The 13,325-nt window shown below is 35.9% G+C and overlaps 1 protein-coding gene across 2 annotated transcripts in view; it reads left to right on the top strand.

Annotated features, from left to right (window-relative positions):
• Positions 1–13,325, top strand: part of LOC123540195 (uncharacterized) — a 30,460-nt gene that overhangs the window by 9,754 nt on the left and 7,381 nt on the right. For both annotated transcript variants that reach the window (XM_045325011.2, XM_045325013.2), the window contains exons 2-11: positions 651–796; positions 1,247–1,384; positions 2,114–2,184; positions 4,194–4,295; positions 5,272–5,344; positions 6,424–6,520; positions 7,911–8,079; positions 8,805–8,959; positions 9,300–9,424; positions 12,848–12,964. In XM_045325011.2, coding sequence (XP_045180946.2) covers positions 651–796; positions 1,247–1,384; positions 2,114–2,184; positions 4,194–4,295; positions 5,272–5,344; positions 6,424–6,520; positions 7,911–8,079; positions 8,805–8,959; positions 9,300–9,424; positions 12,848–12,964 — 1,193 coding nt within the window. The remainder of the gene's footprint in view (positions 1–650; positions 797–1,246; positions 1,385–2,113; positions 2,185–4,193; positions 4,296–5,271; positions 5,345–6,423; positions 6,521–7,910; positions 8,080–8,804; positions 8,960–9,299; positions 9,425–12,847; positions 12,965–13,325) is intronic.

Below are 13,325 nucleotides of genomic sequence, written 5' to 3' on the forward strand. Positions count from 1 at the left end.
AGAATGTTAAGATTATTGCTGGCGGCAAGTGACTTGCTGATCATGGCCTGCACTGTTCGCTATTCAGTCAGTAAATAATAAGTAAACCCCTCTTCAAATAATAAATGGTATTGCCCAAATTGAATGATGGATCAGTCCGTTTTAGAAATTTAGCAGGGTGAAAGTTAATTTTGAATTTATTTGTGAATGGATTGTTACAAACCTTTGTAGATAGTTAGCATAACAGCAACATTTCCATGTAAAAAATGTGTAAAATTTAGTAAAAAAAAAATCGAAGACAGTTTCGTTTTTGCCTTATTTTTTACCATGGGTTTTCAGCCATAAAATTAACTTTATCAAGGATATTTTTAAGAACTAAAATATATCTTACAACCAACCTTAGAGACCTTTAGAATTTTGTATAGATAATATTTTTATCTTTCAGAATACATCTGCAGTCAGGATTAAAGTTTAGTGTAGTTATATGAAGTTGTAAACTATCAATTTTTTGGCAATTTTCCTGTCATGATATTGATCCCTTATCACTGGTATGACATGTTTCTAGCTATACATGAAAAAAAGGAATTTTTGTGAATTTGAATGAAAGTCACTCCACCCCCACCCAAAGCCCTGTAAAATGAAAAAAAAATAATGGTGTTAAATTTTTGCAGAGATTTTGTCGCAAGCATCTTCACCGGGATCATCACTGACATCCTCTCAAGATTCCCGCCGCCAGATGAACCGACCGAACAAGAAGAAATATGAGGAAGAAATGGACGAACTTCAGAAACACATTCGTTCCAAGGAAGCTGAAAGTGTGAGTATTTGTTTCTTAATTTCTGTGAATACTTTTAGTGCATAAATAGCTATTTCCAAGTTTGTGGTACTGGTATATAGAGATATGAAAGTGTTGATATGTGAATGTTTGCAGTACCAAGGGGCCTCCATGGCCAAATGGTTAAGCTTGTTGTCCTATAAATCACTTGCCACTCACCGATGTAGGTTCGAGTCTCACTCGGGACGCTGAATTCTTCATTTGAGGAAGCCATCCAGCTGGCTTACGGAAGGTTGGTGGGTTTACCTAGGTGCCCGCTTGTAATCAAATAATGCATGAATCAACCCTGGAAAGTCGCCAATAATGACCAGTAATTGGATTGGTGTGACGTTAAACCAAACAAAAAACAATGCGCATGTAGAACAGTCACGTTCTATTAGTTGTTGATAGATTGATTTTGAAATTTTAAATGTGAAAGCTTTTTGTTTTCAGAAAGCTCTTGGTAACTTGAGTCCCGAGGCCTCGTCCGGTCAGCTTCGTGAGCTCCGATCTGAAAAAGAGGCGTCCATTAACAAGCGCAAGAAAATAGACAACGATTTACGTCTGCTCAATGAAGAAATCAAAAAGAAGGTATGTTTTGTTTATTGTTCAGTATATTTCATGATGGGCTTGTTTCAGAATAGGTTCTCAGTTTTAACTGGCAAGTCATTCTGCCTTCGCAAGCAGCGCAGACCAAGATCAGCCTGCACATCCATGCAGGCTGATCATGGTCTGCACTGCTCGCTATTCAGTCAGTAAATTTTCAGAGAACACCCCTTCGAATAATTAATGGTATCGCCCAGAATGATCGAAGGACGGGTACATTTTAGATATTTATCAGGCTAAATGTTAAAAAAACTTTTTTCATTGTTTTTTTAATGCTTTGTAAAGGAATAATAGCCATATGGCCTCAGTTCAGTTCATGGAGACTTTTCGTCTATAAATTGCGGAGAAAGACCCCTGGTTCTCCTCCATGCTTTATTTTTAGCACAGGAAAGCACAGGGTAGTACCACCAACCTTCCCAATGCTAGCAGAAAGCTTTTATCGAGCTGGAATAGAAAGATTGGACCAAGAATATGTTTCAAGTTACGAGTTTCATTTGTGTTATCCTATGGTGCTTTTACTGTTGGTAAAATGAAGAAAATGTTTCTGAAACTTGCAGTTCTTTTCCTGAAGTAACATCAAGTATCAAATTTAGGCACATATTTATCTACACGTATTTTATACACTGTAAGTTGTTTTTTCTTTTTCTGAAATACTAAATGTAGGCACATATTTATCTGTTTTATACACTTAAAGTACATCCACATATTTTTCAGATGGGTCAGCTGTCGAAGACGGAGTCCAACCTCCATTACAAGAATGAGGCAAAGATTGACGATGCTATAAGGTATATACATTAATTTAAGTGTAAAATTCAATAAAAAAAATATTTAATTAAGTTTAGTTTATACTAATTTATTATAGCTTGATTTTGATGAAAGCTCAAAGCTTATTTGAACCACTCTCTAGTCTGCTTCCTGGAATAACCAGGACTGGTATCATAATGCGAGGTTACCTTGGAAATCAGTGAATATCGTAGGCCGAAAATTTATGGGTTTTGGCTAAAATGGCGATTTCATGGTGATATGAATTTGAAGAATGAATTAGAATATTATATGAGCCGTGCCATGGGAAAACCAACATAGTGGGTGTGCGACCAGCATGGATCCAGACCAGCCTGCGCATCCGCGCAGTCTGGTCAGGATCCATGCTGTTCGCTAACAGTTTCTCCAACTCCAATAGGCTTTAAAAGCGAACAGCATGGAGCCTGACCAGACTGCGCGGATGCGCAGGCTGGTCTGGATCCATGCTGGTCGCACACCCACTATGTTGGTTTTCCCATGGCACGGCTCATATGTTCACAGGGCAGGGTTTTTTCTAGCTAATTTGGGAACATAGCCTATACCCCCAAAATCGGGAATTTTGACGCGTAAATGTTTCGAATTGGGAAATATTTAGTCCCATAGGATATAGTAAAGATGTGTTTAAGCACTTTCTATTACACCGGTTTCACATTGTACAACCTCTTTTAACATACTTCCATTACAAAATTGGCCATAATTTGGTCAATGTTTGTGCAATTTTGATGAAATTTTTTTCAGAACGTAGATTGGGAATTTTTGCACTCATTTTGGGAAAAATACATACTTTTTGACATTGGGAATATAGCCGAATAAAGGCTATAAAAATAGCTGAAAAGAAACCCTGCAGGGAATTAATTTTGTTGGCTGATGCAACTGTGAAATCCATGAAAACTAACTGCCCCACAAATATTAATAATTTCAGTGTAAACCATACGAATTTTATAACAAATTAAGCTCATAGATAACTAATCTGACCCTTGAACTGAAGTGCGAATTATTTTGATATCAAGTGTAATACCGTTCTGCATAGGGTTAAAAGGAGATGACTTTATTATAATAATCAGATTGAGTGTAATACCTGATTAACAGTGTATTAGGAAGTAAACCATTGGTTACCATTGGAAACTAATAATATCCTAGCCCAATTGACGATTGAATGATGTTAATTATTAAGACGCATCCTTATAAACTGTCAATCTGCTGAACACTGTAAAATTGTTAAATTCTGTTGGTTTAAAATTTCTTGGTTTTGCCAAAAAATGCTATTTTTGTGGGAAATGAATTTCTGGATTTCCACTTACCTGGCATGAACCCTTATCATGCTGGACACGATTGATTCTGCCTTTGTGACCGGTTGCCTTTTGTCAAGGTTAGGTAAAATGGAAGATGAACTGCAAATATTTCATGTTTGATGGTCTTGGTAATACAAATGTATTTAGTTCAGTAGTTTTTGCAGTTTACACAGAGTGCAATTTCTACTATAACACCATTTTTAGAAATAGCTGATAAAAGTTGTTAGGACTAGGATTTCATGAAGTGGTTTTAAAAAAAATAGTCCCTTGGAAAAAGTCTTTGAAAAGTTCTTGAATATTGTTTCAAGATGTCATGAACCATGGTATAAATTTAATAAAGTTCTGCATATAATTACACTCATACCGTACCCAAAACATGTATAAAGTCTTACCCTCTTTAATATACTGTAAAAGCTTATATTTTTGCTGGGTCAAAATTTCGCGAATTTGAAATTTTGAGTATGTTCGCACTGTTTAATATTCGCGAAATTGTAAAAATGGAAACATATTTGAATTATACCAATGGTGAATATTTAAGTGAGGATTAATTTTCGCGAGATGTAGGGCCTTGCGAATAGAGCAAAAATAAAACCCTCGCGAAAACTTTTGCATTTACAGTACCAAAGGTCCATGGGGTAGAGGGATGGGAGAGAATTGTAAGTAAAATGAAATGCCAGTGATGTTTTTCTATGTATTTGCAGAAAGATGGAATGGCAGTTGAAGACACAGAACTTCCGGCTGCCGGAGGAACGGAAAATTGTTGCTGAAGTTGACAAGCTAAAACGTTCAAAGAAAGTCCTTGTGTAAGTTTGATCGGCCTACATTTATTTATGTTCTTTCATCACATCGGATGAGATAATAAATTACTTGAAAACAAAAGAACACTTTAAAGATATTCAGAAAGATAAGCTTTTATATAAATCGATAAATTCTTACAATTCTAAAAATATTGGGCTTCTGTAGCTGATTGGTTAAGGTTGCTGACCTCGAATCTCTTGTCCCTCTTTATTATGGGTTATAAACCTTGCTTGAGGTGTGAAATTCTTCCAGGTGAGGAAGGCATCCAGCTGGCTAAAGGAAATTTGGTGGTTCTACCCATATGTACGCCAGATGCCTGAAATAATGAGCGGAGGGGCATCTTGGATCTTCTCCACCATGAAAAGCTGGAAAGTTGCCATATGATTTTTAATTGTGTCAGTGTGGTGTTAAACCCAGCAAAAAATATTTTAAAAATAAATATGATGTGATCTTGTTGGTTTTGCTACATTATACATGTAAATGCATTGTACAGGTTTGAAGCAAGAATTAAGTGAGATGTTATCAACCTGCAATGTGTTACCGGTAACTGAATGATTTCAAACCTGATTATGAACTTTCTACTAGTCAAAGTGCTTATTACTTATCCTGTTACTTTTGTCATACTTTGAGATTGCGTTTAAGTTAGTGGACCTGCAGTGACAGTCGGAAATTCCTGTTAAAGCGCGGACTGCGCTGGCTGGTCTGGATCCATGCTGGTCGCAAATGCACTATGTTGGTTTTCTCATGGTGCGGTTCATATTCTCTGTATGCAGTCCAATTTCGGCATTCTCTGATATGAACAAAAAGTCGGGTGCTCTTCTTAGTTACCTTATCATCCAAAGAAGGCTGAAACTCCATATAAGAATACGTAATGGCATTGAAATAACTTTTTTTCATTGTGAGTCCACTACCTTATTTCAAAAGTCTTGTTTTGCTGCAGTCATTATGGCACATGTGAAATAGATAGTTTTTGTTTTACAGAGAGTACTTTGCGCAGAAAAAAGAGGTTGATAAGATGAGAGAAAGTCAGCGACGTATGAGAGGAGAAAGGGAGGTAAGTACTACTGCACAGGGATGAGAATTTTCCCTGAATATGCAGGTTTTTTGGTGTATTTTTGTTTCCAGGTACCTCTTATTACATGTACGTGATTGTTAACAAAAGTGGAAGATTTTGCTTGACGTAATGAGATGCAGACTTCTTGCATGTAGAGAAGCTATCAAGCTGGCTGTAGAAGGTTGGTGGTTCTACCCAGGTGCCCGGCCATGCCTGAAATAAGGCCTCTATGGTCTTCCTACACCCTTAAACAGGGAAGTTGACCTGTGTTCAAAATTGTGTGGGTTTGACTTAAAACAAAGAAACTAGATCATTCAGATATTCGCTGTCATAGAATTAAGTAGGTGTCTCAAAGATTTCGCTGAAGCACATTTGAGAAAAGGTACATAGTTAACCCTTAGCCTGCTGCAGGCGAATTTAACAGCCTTTGCAAACAGCTTGGAACCAGATCAGATGCCGATTAAATCGGCGTCTGATCAGGTTCCAAGCTGTTTGCTACTCTGACAATATTTCTTCCAATTTTGGAGCAAATTGAATGAACTTTACAATTTTAGCAGACGACATTTCCAGCAGACGACAATTTATCTAGCATGCTAAAGGTTAATGACTGATACATACAACTGCAAACCAAAGCATTTCTCTTAAATTGCAGTGTAAAGCTTATGCATTTTCTGCATACTTCTGGTATTTATATTTGTCTAGATTGTAAGAATTTTCATTGGTTGAATTCGTGAATTCGCAAATTGCAATATCTGGCTTGAGAGTAACTGTTCTAGGCCTCGTTACTGCATAAACAGTTACCCTAGAGCCAGATATTTCCATCCTTCAACCAGTGATAGATTCTTTTTCTTGCATAGCCTATTCTTCAAATAATTTATAAAAAAAAAGACATAAGAAAAATTGAATGTGTTTCTTTTAAGCACTATTATATTTTAGTAGCATATAGATTTATGCATTCATTGATAAATTACAACATGAGAGTCATCTTACACATCGGGGTGTAATCGAGTTTTTACAGCACCAGCAAAATCATTGGAAAGTTCTGTCTGGCATGCAATTCTTTATTTATTTTGTTTCAGTACTATTACAAGGCTGTTAACAACATTAGTAAGCGGGAGGAAGAACTGAAGAGGGCAAATCATGATAAAAAAGTGAAAAATGAAGAAATTAAAAAAGGTAATACTAAATTAAAGCACTTCTTCCATAGACTGTCAGAGTAAAAACACATTAAATTACCATAGGTTGAGTAATATGCAACAGGGTTGTATTTATAGAGTAGATAGATCTAATAAACAAACAAACCAGCAAATAATATTTCCCTCTTTGATGATAAAATGACTTTCTTGCAGAGAGCTGAATTCTCAGCAGCAGTTATCTACCCTAGTGCTATATGATCACTGTTTTTAGCTCGACTAGAGCGTAGGGGTCACACCTTGGTTAAGTTTTTGCATGCAAGTACATACAGCTATTATTTAAAGGCATGTAGCTTTGAAACTTATTTTTTCTTTTTATAGGTCAATTACCAACCTCACTGGGTCAAGTTCCGTAACTCTGATATGTATTTTGAGCAAATTATGCCCCCTTTTGGACTTAAAAAATTCTGGTTAAAATTTTACATGCAAGTTACTATCTCCAAAACTAATGCAGATATTGAATTGAAACTTCACATGTATCTTCGGGGTTATAAAACTAGTTGATAGCACCAAGTCCCATTACTCTGGCCTTCATTTTGGCCAAATTATGCCCCCTTTTGGACTTAGAAAATCCTGGTTAAAGTTTTGTGTGCAAGTACATACAGCTATTACTAAAAGGCATATAGATTTGAAACTTATTTTTTCTTTTTCTAGATCAATTACCAACCTCATTGGGTCAAGTCCCATAACTCTGACATGTATTTTTGGCAAATTATGCCCCCATTTTGGACTTAGAAAATACTGGTTAAAGTTTTACATGCAAGTTACTATCTCCAAAACTAATGCAGATATTGAATTGAAACTTCACATGTGCCTTCAGGGTTATAAAATTAGTTGATAGCAGCAAGTCCCATAACTCTGATATGCATTTTGGTCAAATTATGTCCCCTGTTAAACTTAAAACTCTTTTGATATTTAACCTTTTTGGGTAATATTTTCCTGCTTCTGGGACAGTATTTCGAATAGTCGAGATTGGCTGTCTTATGGACAGCTCTTGTTTCAAATTCAGTTCGACCATGAAAACTGCACATGTCATAATCCTTAAATCTCTGAAAACTGCTAGTAACGATTCCAGTAACCAAATCTAATATCAAATGATGAAAAAAAAAGCGGTATTTGTGGTGGTAGAGGTCTCTTTACTGTATTGAAGACCACTAAATAGGAGATTGACAGAGAGCAAGGTAATATGGTTAGATACATTGATAGTAGCATAATTTCTGTTATGCAACTGACATGCTGTTGCAAACCAGTGTAAGATGAATTCTAATAAATGTGTACACACAGTCAAAAAAAATCTTCTGAGCCGTCTAATACTACCCTGCGTTGTTTGTGTAAACATTCTTTTCTGTGCACTTTCCCTTTTATTCTTACAGAATTAGATCAGCTGTATGCCAGGAAGAGAGAATTGTTTATGGATTTCAAGCAGTGTGAATCCGATTACCAGCACCAGTTGAAAGAGCGTCGCCATCGGTTACGGAAGGAGAGTTTCAAGAAGAAGGAGGAGGAGAGAAAAGCAAAGGAGGAAATCTGGCAGAAAGAAATGTAAGAAAATGGCAATTTTAGCTTGTCTAATTCTTTTCTTAAAAAAATCAAGAAGATGACATTGGCAGTTGGTTCATGGCAATGGTTAAGATATTTGTTTAGGTCCATTTATCTTAAAAACTATATGAGCTATAGCTTTATAACTGTATACAATTGTTCTTAATAATTTGGTGAGTTACTGTGCTAAGTGCCTTTTCTCTCTTGCATTTTGTCAGAATTATTGCCATTTTTATAGTCAGAATTTTTTTTCTTTGTCCACTTCTGTTGACTGTCTGAACCTGAAACAAACTTGTGTATAGACAGTTGTTGAGAAGGTTGACCAAGAACCATAACTCAGACTTGCTTATTGCCTAATGCCTGGCTTATATCAGTTGAGTATTGGGGCAACCAGGGGAAAAGTCGGAGTAGACAAGTCTCAATAGATTGAGGTACCTCCGAAAAAGGCTTGTTTAATTCCAGTATTAACACAAGACAGAGGATATATTAAAGTAGATTTATTATGGCCCCCTTGCATTTATAGGATACCTTTAATCTGTGGAAAACAAAAACTTTACCATTATGAGTCATTGATAAAATTTCTGGGTATTTTCGTTTGAAATTACACTTGAATTTGTACTTTTTGAGTAAATTATATAAAATTTCTGAAAAAAGATGAAATAGAAAACTTCAAGGAAAAACCTCTAGCTGGGCTCCATTAGTGATCAAGGAACCACATACTATTTCAGGATGGAATATGAAGCGCAAAGGGAACCATTTGAAGATGAGAAGAATTTGTGTAACACGCTTATAAGTTACTTACAGAAGAGGAATAACTCGGAAAGAGAAGACAGTATTTTATCAAGCCCACGAGAAGAGAAGCCTGAGCAACCCATAGGAGTTGGTATGTTTTATCCTAACACTCTTCATATATTTCCTGTTGTAACATTGGATTGGTTAAATAATCATTGGAAACAGTTATACTTTATTTTAGGAATGGAAATCTATTTTCACATTTGTGTAGAGTAATGGACTTGCTTACTTAAGAATGTTCTTTACTGTCATATGAAAAATAAATTGAAATCAGACAGGTGTTTTGAATTAAAGAAGTTAATTATTGAATTGCAAAAATTGCTGACATACTTGAAAATCAAAAAATAGTGAGTTGGGTTTTATAGCGAATCGACACAAAATGGTCATATATCGCCGAGGAAATAAGTAAATGTAAAATGAAATGATTTCAGGTTTGGCAGATAGTCTTGATGGTGGGAAATACGTTCTACTTAAAAAGTCAGAAGAGGCTGAAGTTGATTACTCTGTGGCAAACAAACCACGTCGTCGGAGTAAGAAGGGGAGGAAACTCTCTGTGGTAATTTTTTAAAATTTTGTTTATTTATTAGAAACATTACTGAACAGAGCTGTTTTTCAAGATTAGTTGCAGATTATGAATTTTGAAATTGCTGTAAAATAATTAATCTTCGTAGTCATGAAATTTTGTGGTTTCGGGGCATATATGGCTCATTTTCCAATGTGGATTTAAAATTTTGAAGATAAAATTAATAGGGATTTTATTTATTCATAAGAATTTAATCAACCATGAAATTCATGAAAATTAGTGCCTCACAAGTCCAAATGATTTCACAGTTTGAGTGTTAATGATGAATTTCACAATATAGAAATATTAAACCTGGAATCAGTGTAATAAAATGTAAAAAAGTTTTAAATCATTATTATTTATATTGATAATATATGAAAAAAATACAATGTATAAATAGGTTGTAACATTAATGAATGTCTGACCCAAAAACTTCGTATGTCTTCCTGAATCGCAGGTTTTACTAATTACTAACAAGTGACAGTGAGATTTTATTTCTCACTATCAAATAAAAAATTGTAAATATTAAGGCTTGCTAATGTAAGATATAAAATGATGTTTCTCCTGGTAATGACAAGGTTGATGTCTTTGTTTGATTACTCACCTTTACTTTTGTATCACTAAGGACTAAGTTTCATGGAGGGTTAATTTTCAGCTTGACTATTCAAAGAATAGTAGAGCTATTGGACTCGCCCATGCGTCGGCATCTCGATTTGGTTAAGGTTTTGTATGTAAGCTGGTATCTCAGTAACCACTTGTGGGAATGGATTGAAACTTCACACACTTATTCACTGTGATAAACTGAACTACATCGCACAGGTTCCATAAATCAATTTTGCCATTTTACAAAATTATGCCCCTTTTTTGACTTAGAAATTCTTGGTTAAGGTTTTGTATGTAAGCTGGTATCTCAGTACCCACTAATGGGAATGGATTGAAACTTCACACACTTGTTCACTGTCATGATCTGACATGCACTGTGCAGGTCCCATAACTCTACTTTGCATTTTTTTCAAAATTAAGCCCCTTTTTCTGACTTAGCAGTTTTTATACGCCCGTTTGAAAAACGGGACGTATTATGGGAACGCCCCTGGCGGGCGGATGGGCGGTTGGGCGGGCGGCGTCCAGAGACCTTGTCCGGAGCATATCTTCTACATGCATGGAGGGATTTTGATGAAACTTGGCACAGTTGTTCACCATCATGAGACGGAGTGTCATGCGCAAGAACCAGGTCCCTAGGTCTAAGGTCAAGGTCACACTTAGAGGTCAAAGGTCAAATTCAAGAATGACTTTGTCCGGAGCATATCTTCTTCATGTATGGAGGGATTTTGATGAAAGTTGGCACAATTGTTCATCATCATGAGACGGAGTGTCATGCGCAAAAACCAGGTCCCTAGGTCTAAGGTCAAGGTCACACTTAGAGGTCAAAGGATACAAGAATGAAAAATTCAAGAATGACTTTGTCCGGAGCATATCTTCTTCATGCATGGAATGATTTTGATGTAGCTTGGCACAGTTGTTCACCATAATGAGAGGGAGTGTCATGCGCAAGAACCAGGTTCCTAGGTCTAAGGTCAAGGTCACACTTAGAGGTCAAAGGATACAAGAATGAAAACTTTGTCCGGAGCATTTCTTCTTCATGCATTGAGGGATTTTGATACAACTTGGCACAAATGTTCACAAGCATGAGACGGAGTGTCATGCGCAAGAACCAGGTCCCTCGGTCTAAGGTCAAGGTCACACTTAAAGGTCAAAGGTCAGATACAAGAATGACTTTGTCCGGAGCATTTCTTCTTCATGCATGGAGGGATTTTGATGTAACTTGGCACAATTGTACACCATCATGAGACGGAGTGTCATGCACTGGTCCCTTCTTTTGAATTACTTCCCTTTGCTTTATGTTATATAAATGCTATTGTAACTTTTTCATTACAAGTCGTAGGGAAAAATCGAGACCACTTTTCTGTAGTACAACATGCATGTTACATCCAATTCTGAGGTGTATTTTGAGCTATCTCTACCTGGTAAGGATTTTTGTGTGGACTTGTAATTTTTTTTTTTTCGATTTTTTTTTTTTTTTTTTTTTTTTTTTCTCTTTAAAGATTAACTTCCCTTAGTTGTTACTATAAATAACTTACATTGTAACTTTTTTATAATTGACCGTAGGGAAAAACCAAGACCACTTTTCTGTGGTACAACATTGATGTTACTTTCAAATTTTGGGTGTATTTTAAGGTATCTCTACCTGGTAAGGATTTTTTTTGTGGACTTAGAAAAATAAAAGAATTACAATAATTTCTAAAAAAAAAACAACATTGTAAACAACTAGAAAATTAAAATTCCATTTGCAAATACAGGTGCTAGTGTAAACAAATTTGCTGTGACGGGCGTATATTGTGACATTCTGCACCCTTGTTGGTTAAGTTTTTGTATGTACGCTGGTATCTCAGTATCCACTAATGGGAAAGGATTGAAACTTCACACTCTTATTCACTGTCATGATATGACATGCAGTGCAAAGGTTCAATAACTCTACTGTGCATTTTACAATATTATGCCCCTTTTTCAACTTAGCAGTTTTTGGTTAAATTCTTATATGTAAGCTGGTATTTCAGTATCCACTAATAGGAAAGGATTGAAACTTCACACACTTGTTTACTGTCATGAGCTGATATTAAGCACTGTGAATGTTCCATAACCCTTTTTCCTTTTTTTACAAAATTATGCCCCTTTTTCGACTTTTGTATTCATTCAATTGACAAGGCTGTTGAATAGTCGAGCATTGCTGTCCTCCGACAGCTCTTGTCATGAATTTTATAGTTTAGTAAATCTATGAAATTGAATCCCATTGAAAAAATACAAAAATAAAATTCATTTTATATTCAAAACTTTAAATCCCTAAATTTTTATTGCCATGAAATAGCCATTTTGATCCAAACCACAAAATTTTCATGCTCAGGAGATGAAATGATTTTACAGTATCTTTCTTTAAATCAGCAAACCGATATAAAAAGAATAAGGGACGTGCAACACACAGACAAGACAGGTCAGGTTTTAATACTTTCAATATAATACCGACGTTTCAACTATTCAGTAGTCTTCATCAGGGTACAGATTTATAAAAATAGTTGACTGAATCAGCAATTACGAAAATATCTTGTGAAAAAACATGTATAAAAGGGGAGCGGTGGTCTAGTGGTTCAGGTGTCGGCCGCTCAACCCGGGGGTCGTGGGTTCAAGCCCCACTGGGGTCATGACCATGACTTCTCATATGATACCAGTACCTGTTTTTCCAGGAAGCGGACTCGAGATTGGTTCAAATAAGCTTAAAGCTTTCATCACAATCGAGCTAAAATAGATTAGTATAGACTAAACATGTATAAATAGTTCAATAGAAGGATTTCTGTTGCTTTACAGACCAAGCCTCTGGCTCATACACCACAGATCATTGCTCAATTTTCATCCCTCAATCTGAATGCACCATCAAACATGTCTGAACTGGCAGCATCTATAGAACAGCTTCAAGCTAGAAAGGTATGTATTGAATTTAATTAACCTAAAGTTCTAAAATGGACTGGTCTTTCATTCAGTTTGGGCAGTACCATTTATTATTGGAAGGAGTGTTCACTGAAAATTTACTGACTGAATAGGGAACAGTGTAGATGCTGATCTTGGTCTGCACTGTTTGCAAAGGCAGAATCACTTGACGCCAGCAGGCTAAAGGTTAATACTTATCAAGTTCATTTTATGAAGGTAGGCTAGACTGACATACTTGCTGCAAAAGCATGTGAAACGAGCTCTTTATTGTCCAAACAGTTTATTGAAAGATTATATTCATATATTTCTTTGAAGGTGTAAAGGTACTTGCTAATTGACATTTTTCATAGTATAACTT

The sequence above is a fragment of the Mercenaria mercenaria genome, chromosome 16 (assembly GCF_021730395.1).
Source record: "Mercenaria mercenaria strain notata chromosome 16, MADL_Memer_1, whole genome shotgun sequence".
NCBI lineage: Eukaryota > Metazoa > Mollusca > Bivalvia > Venerida > Veneridae > Mercenaria > Mercenaria mercenaria.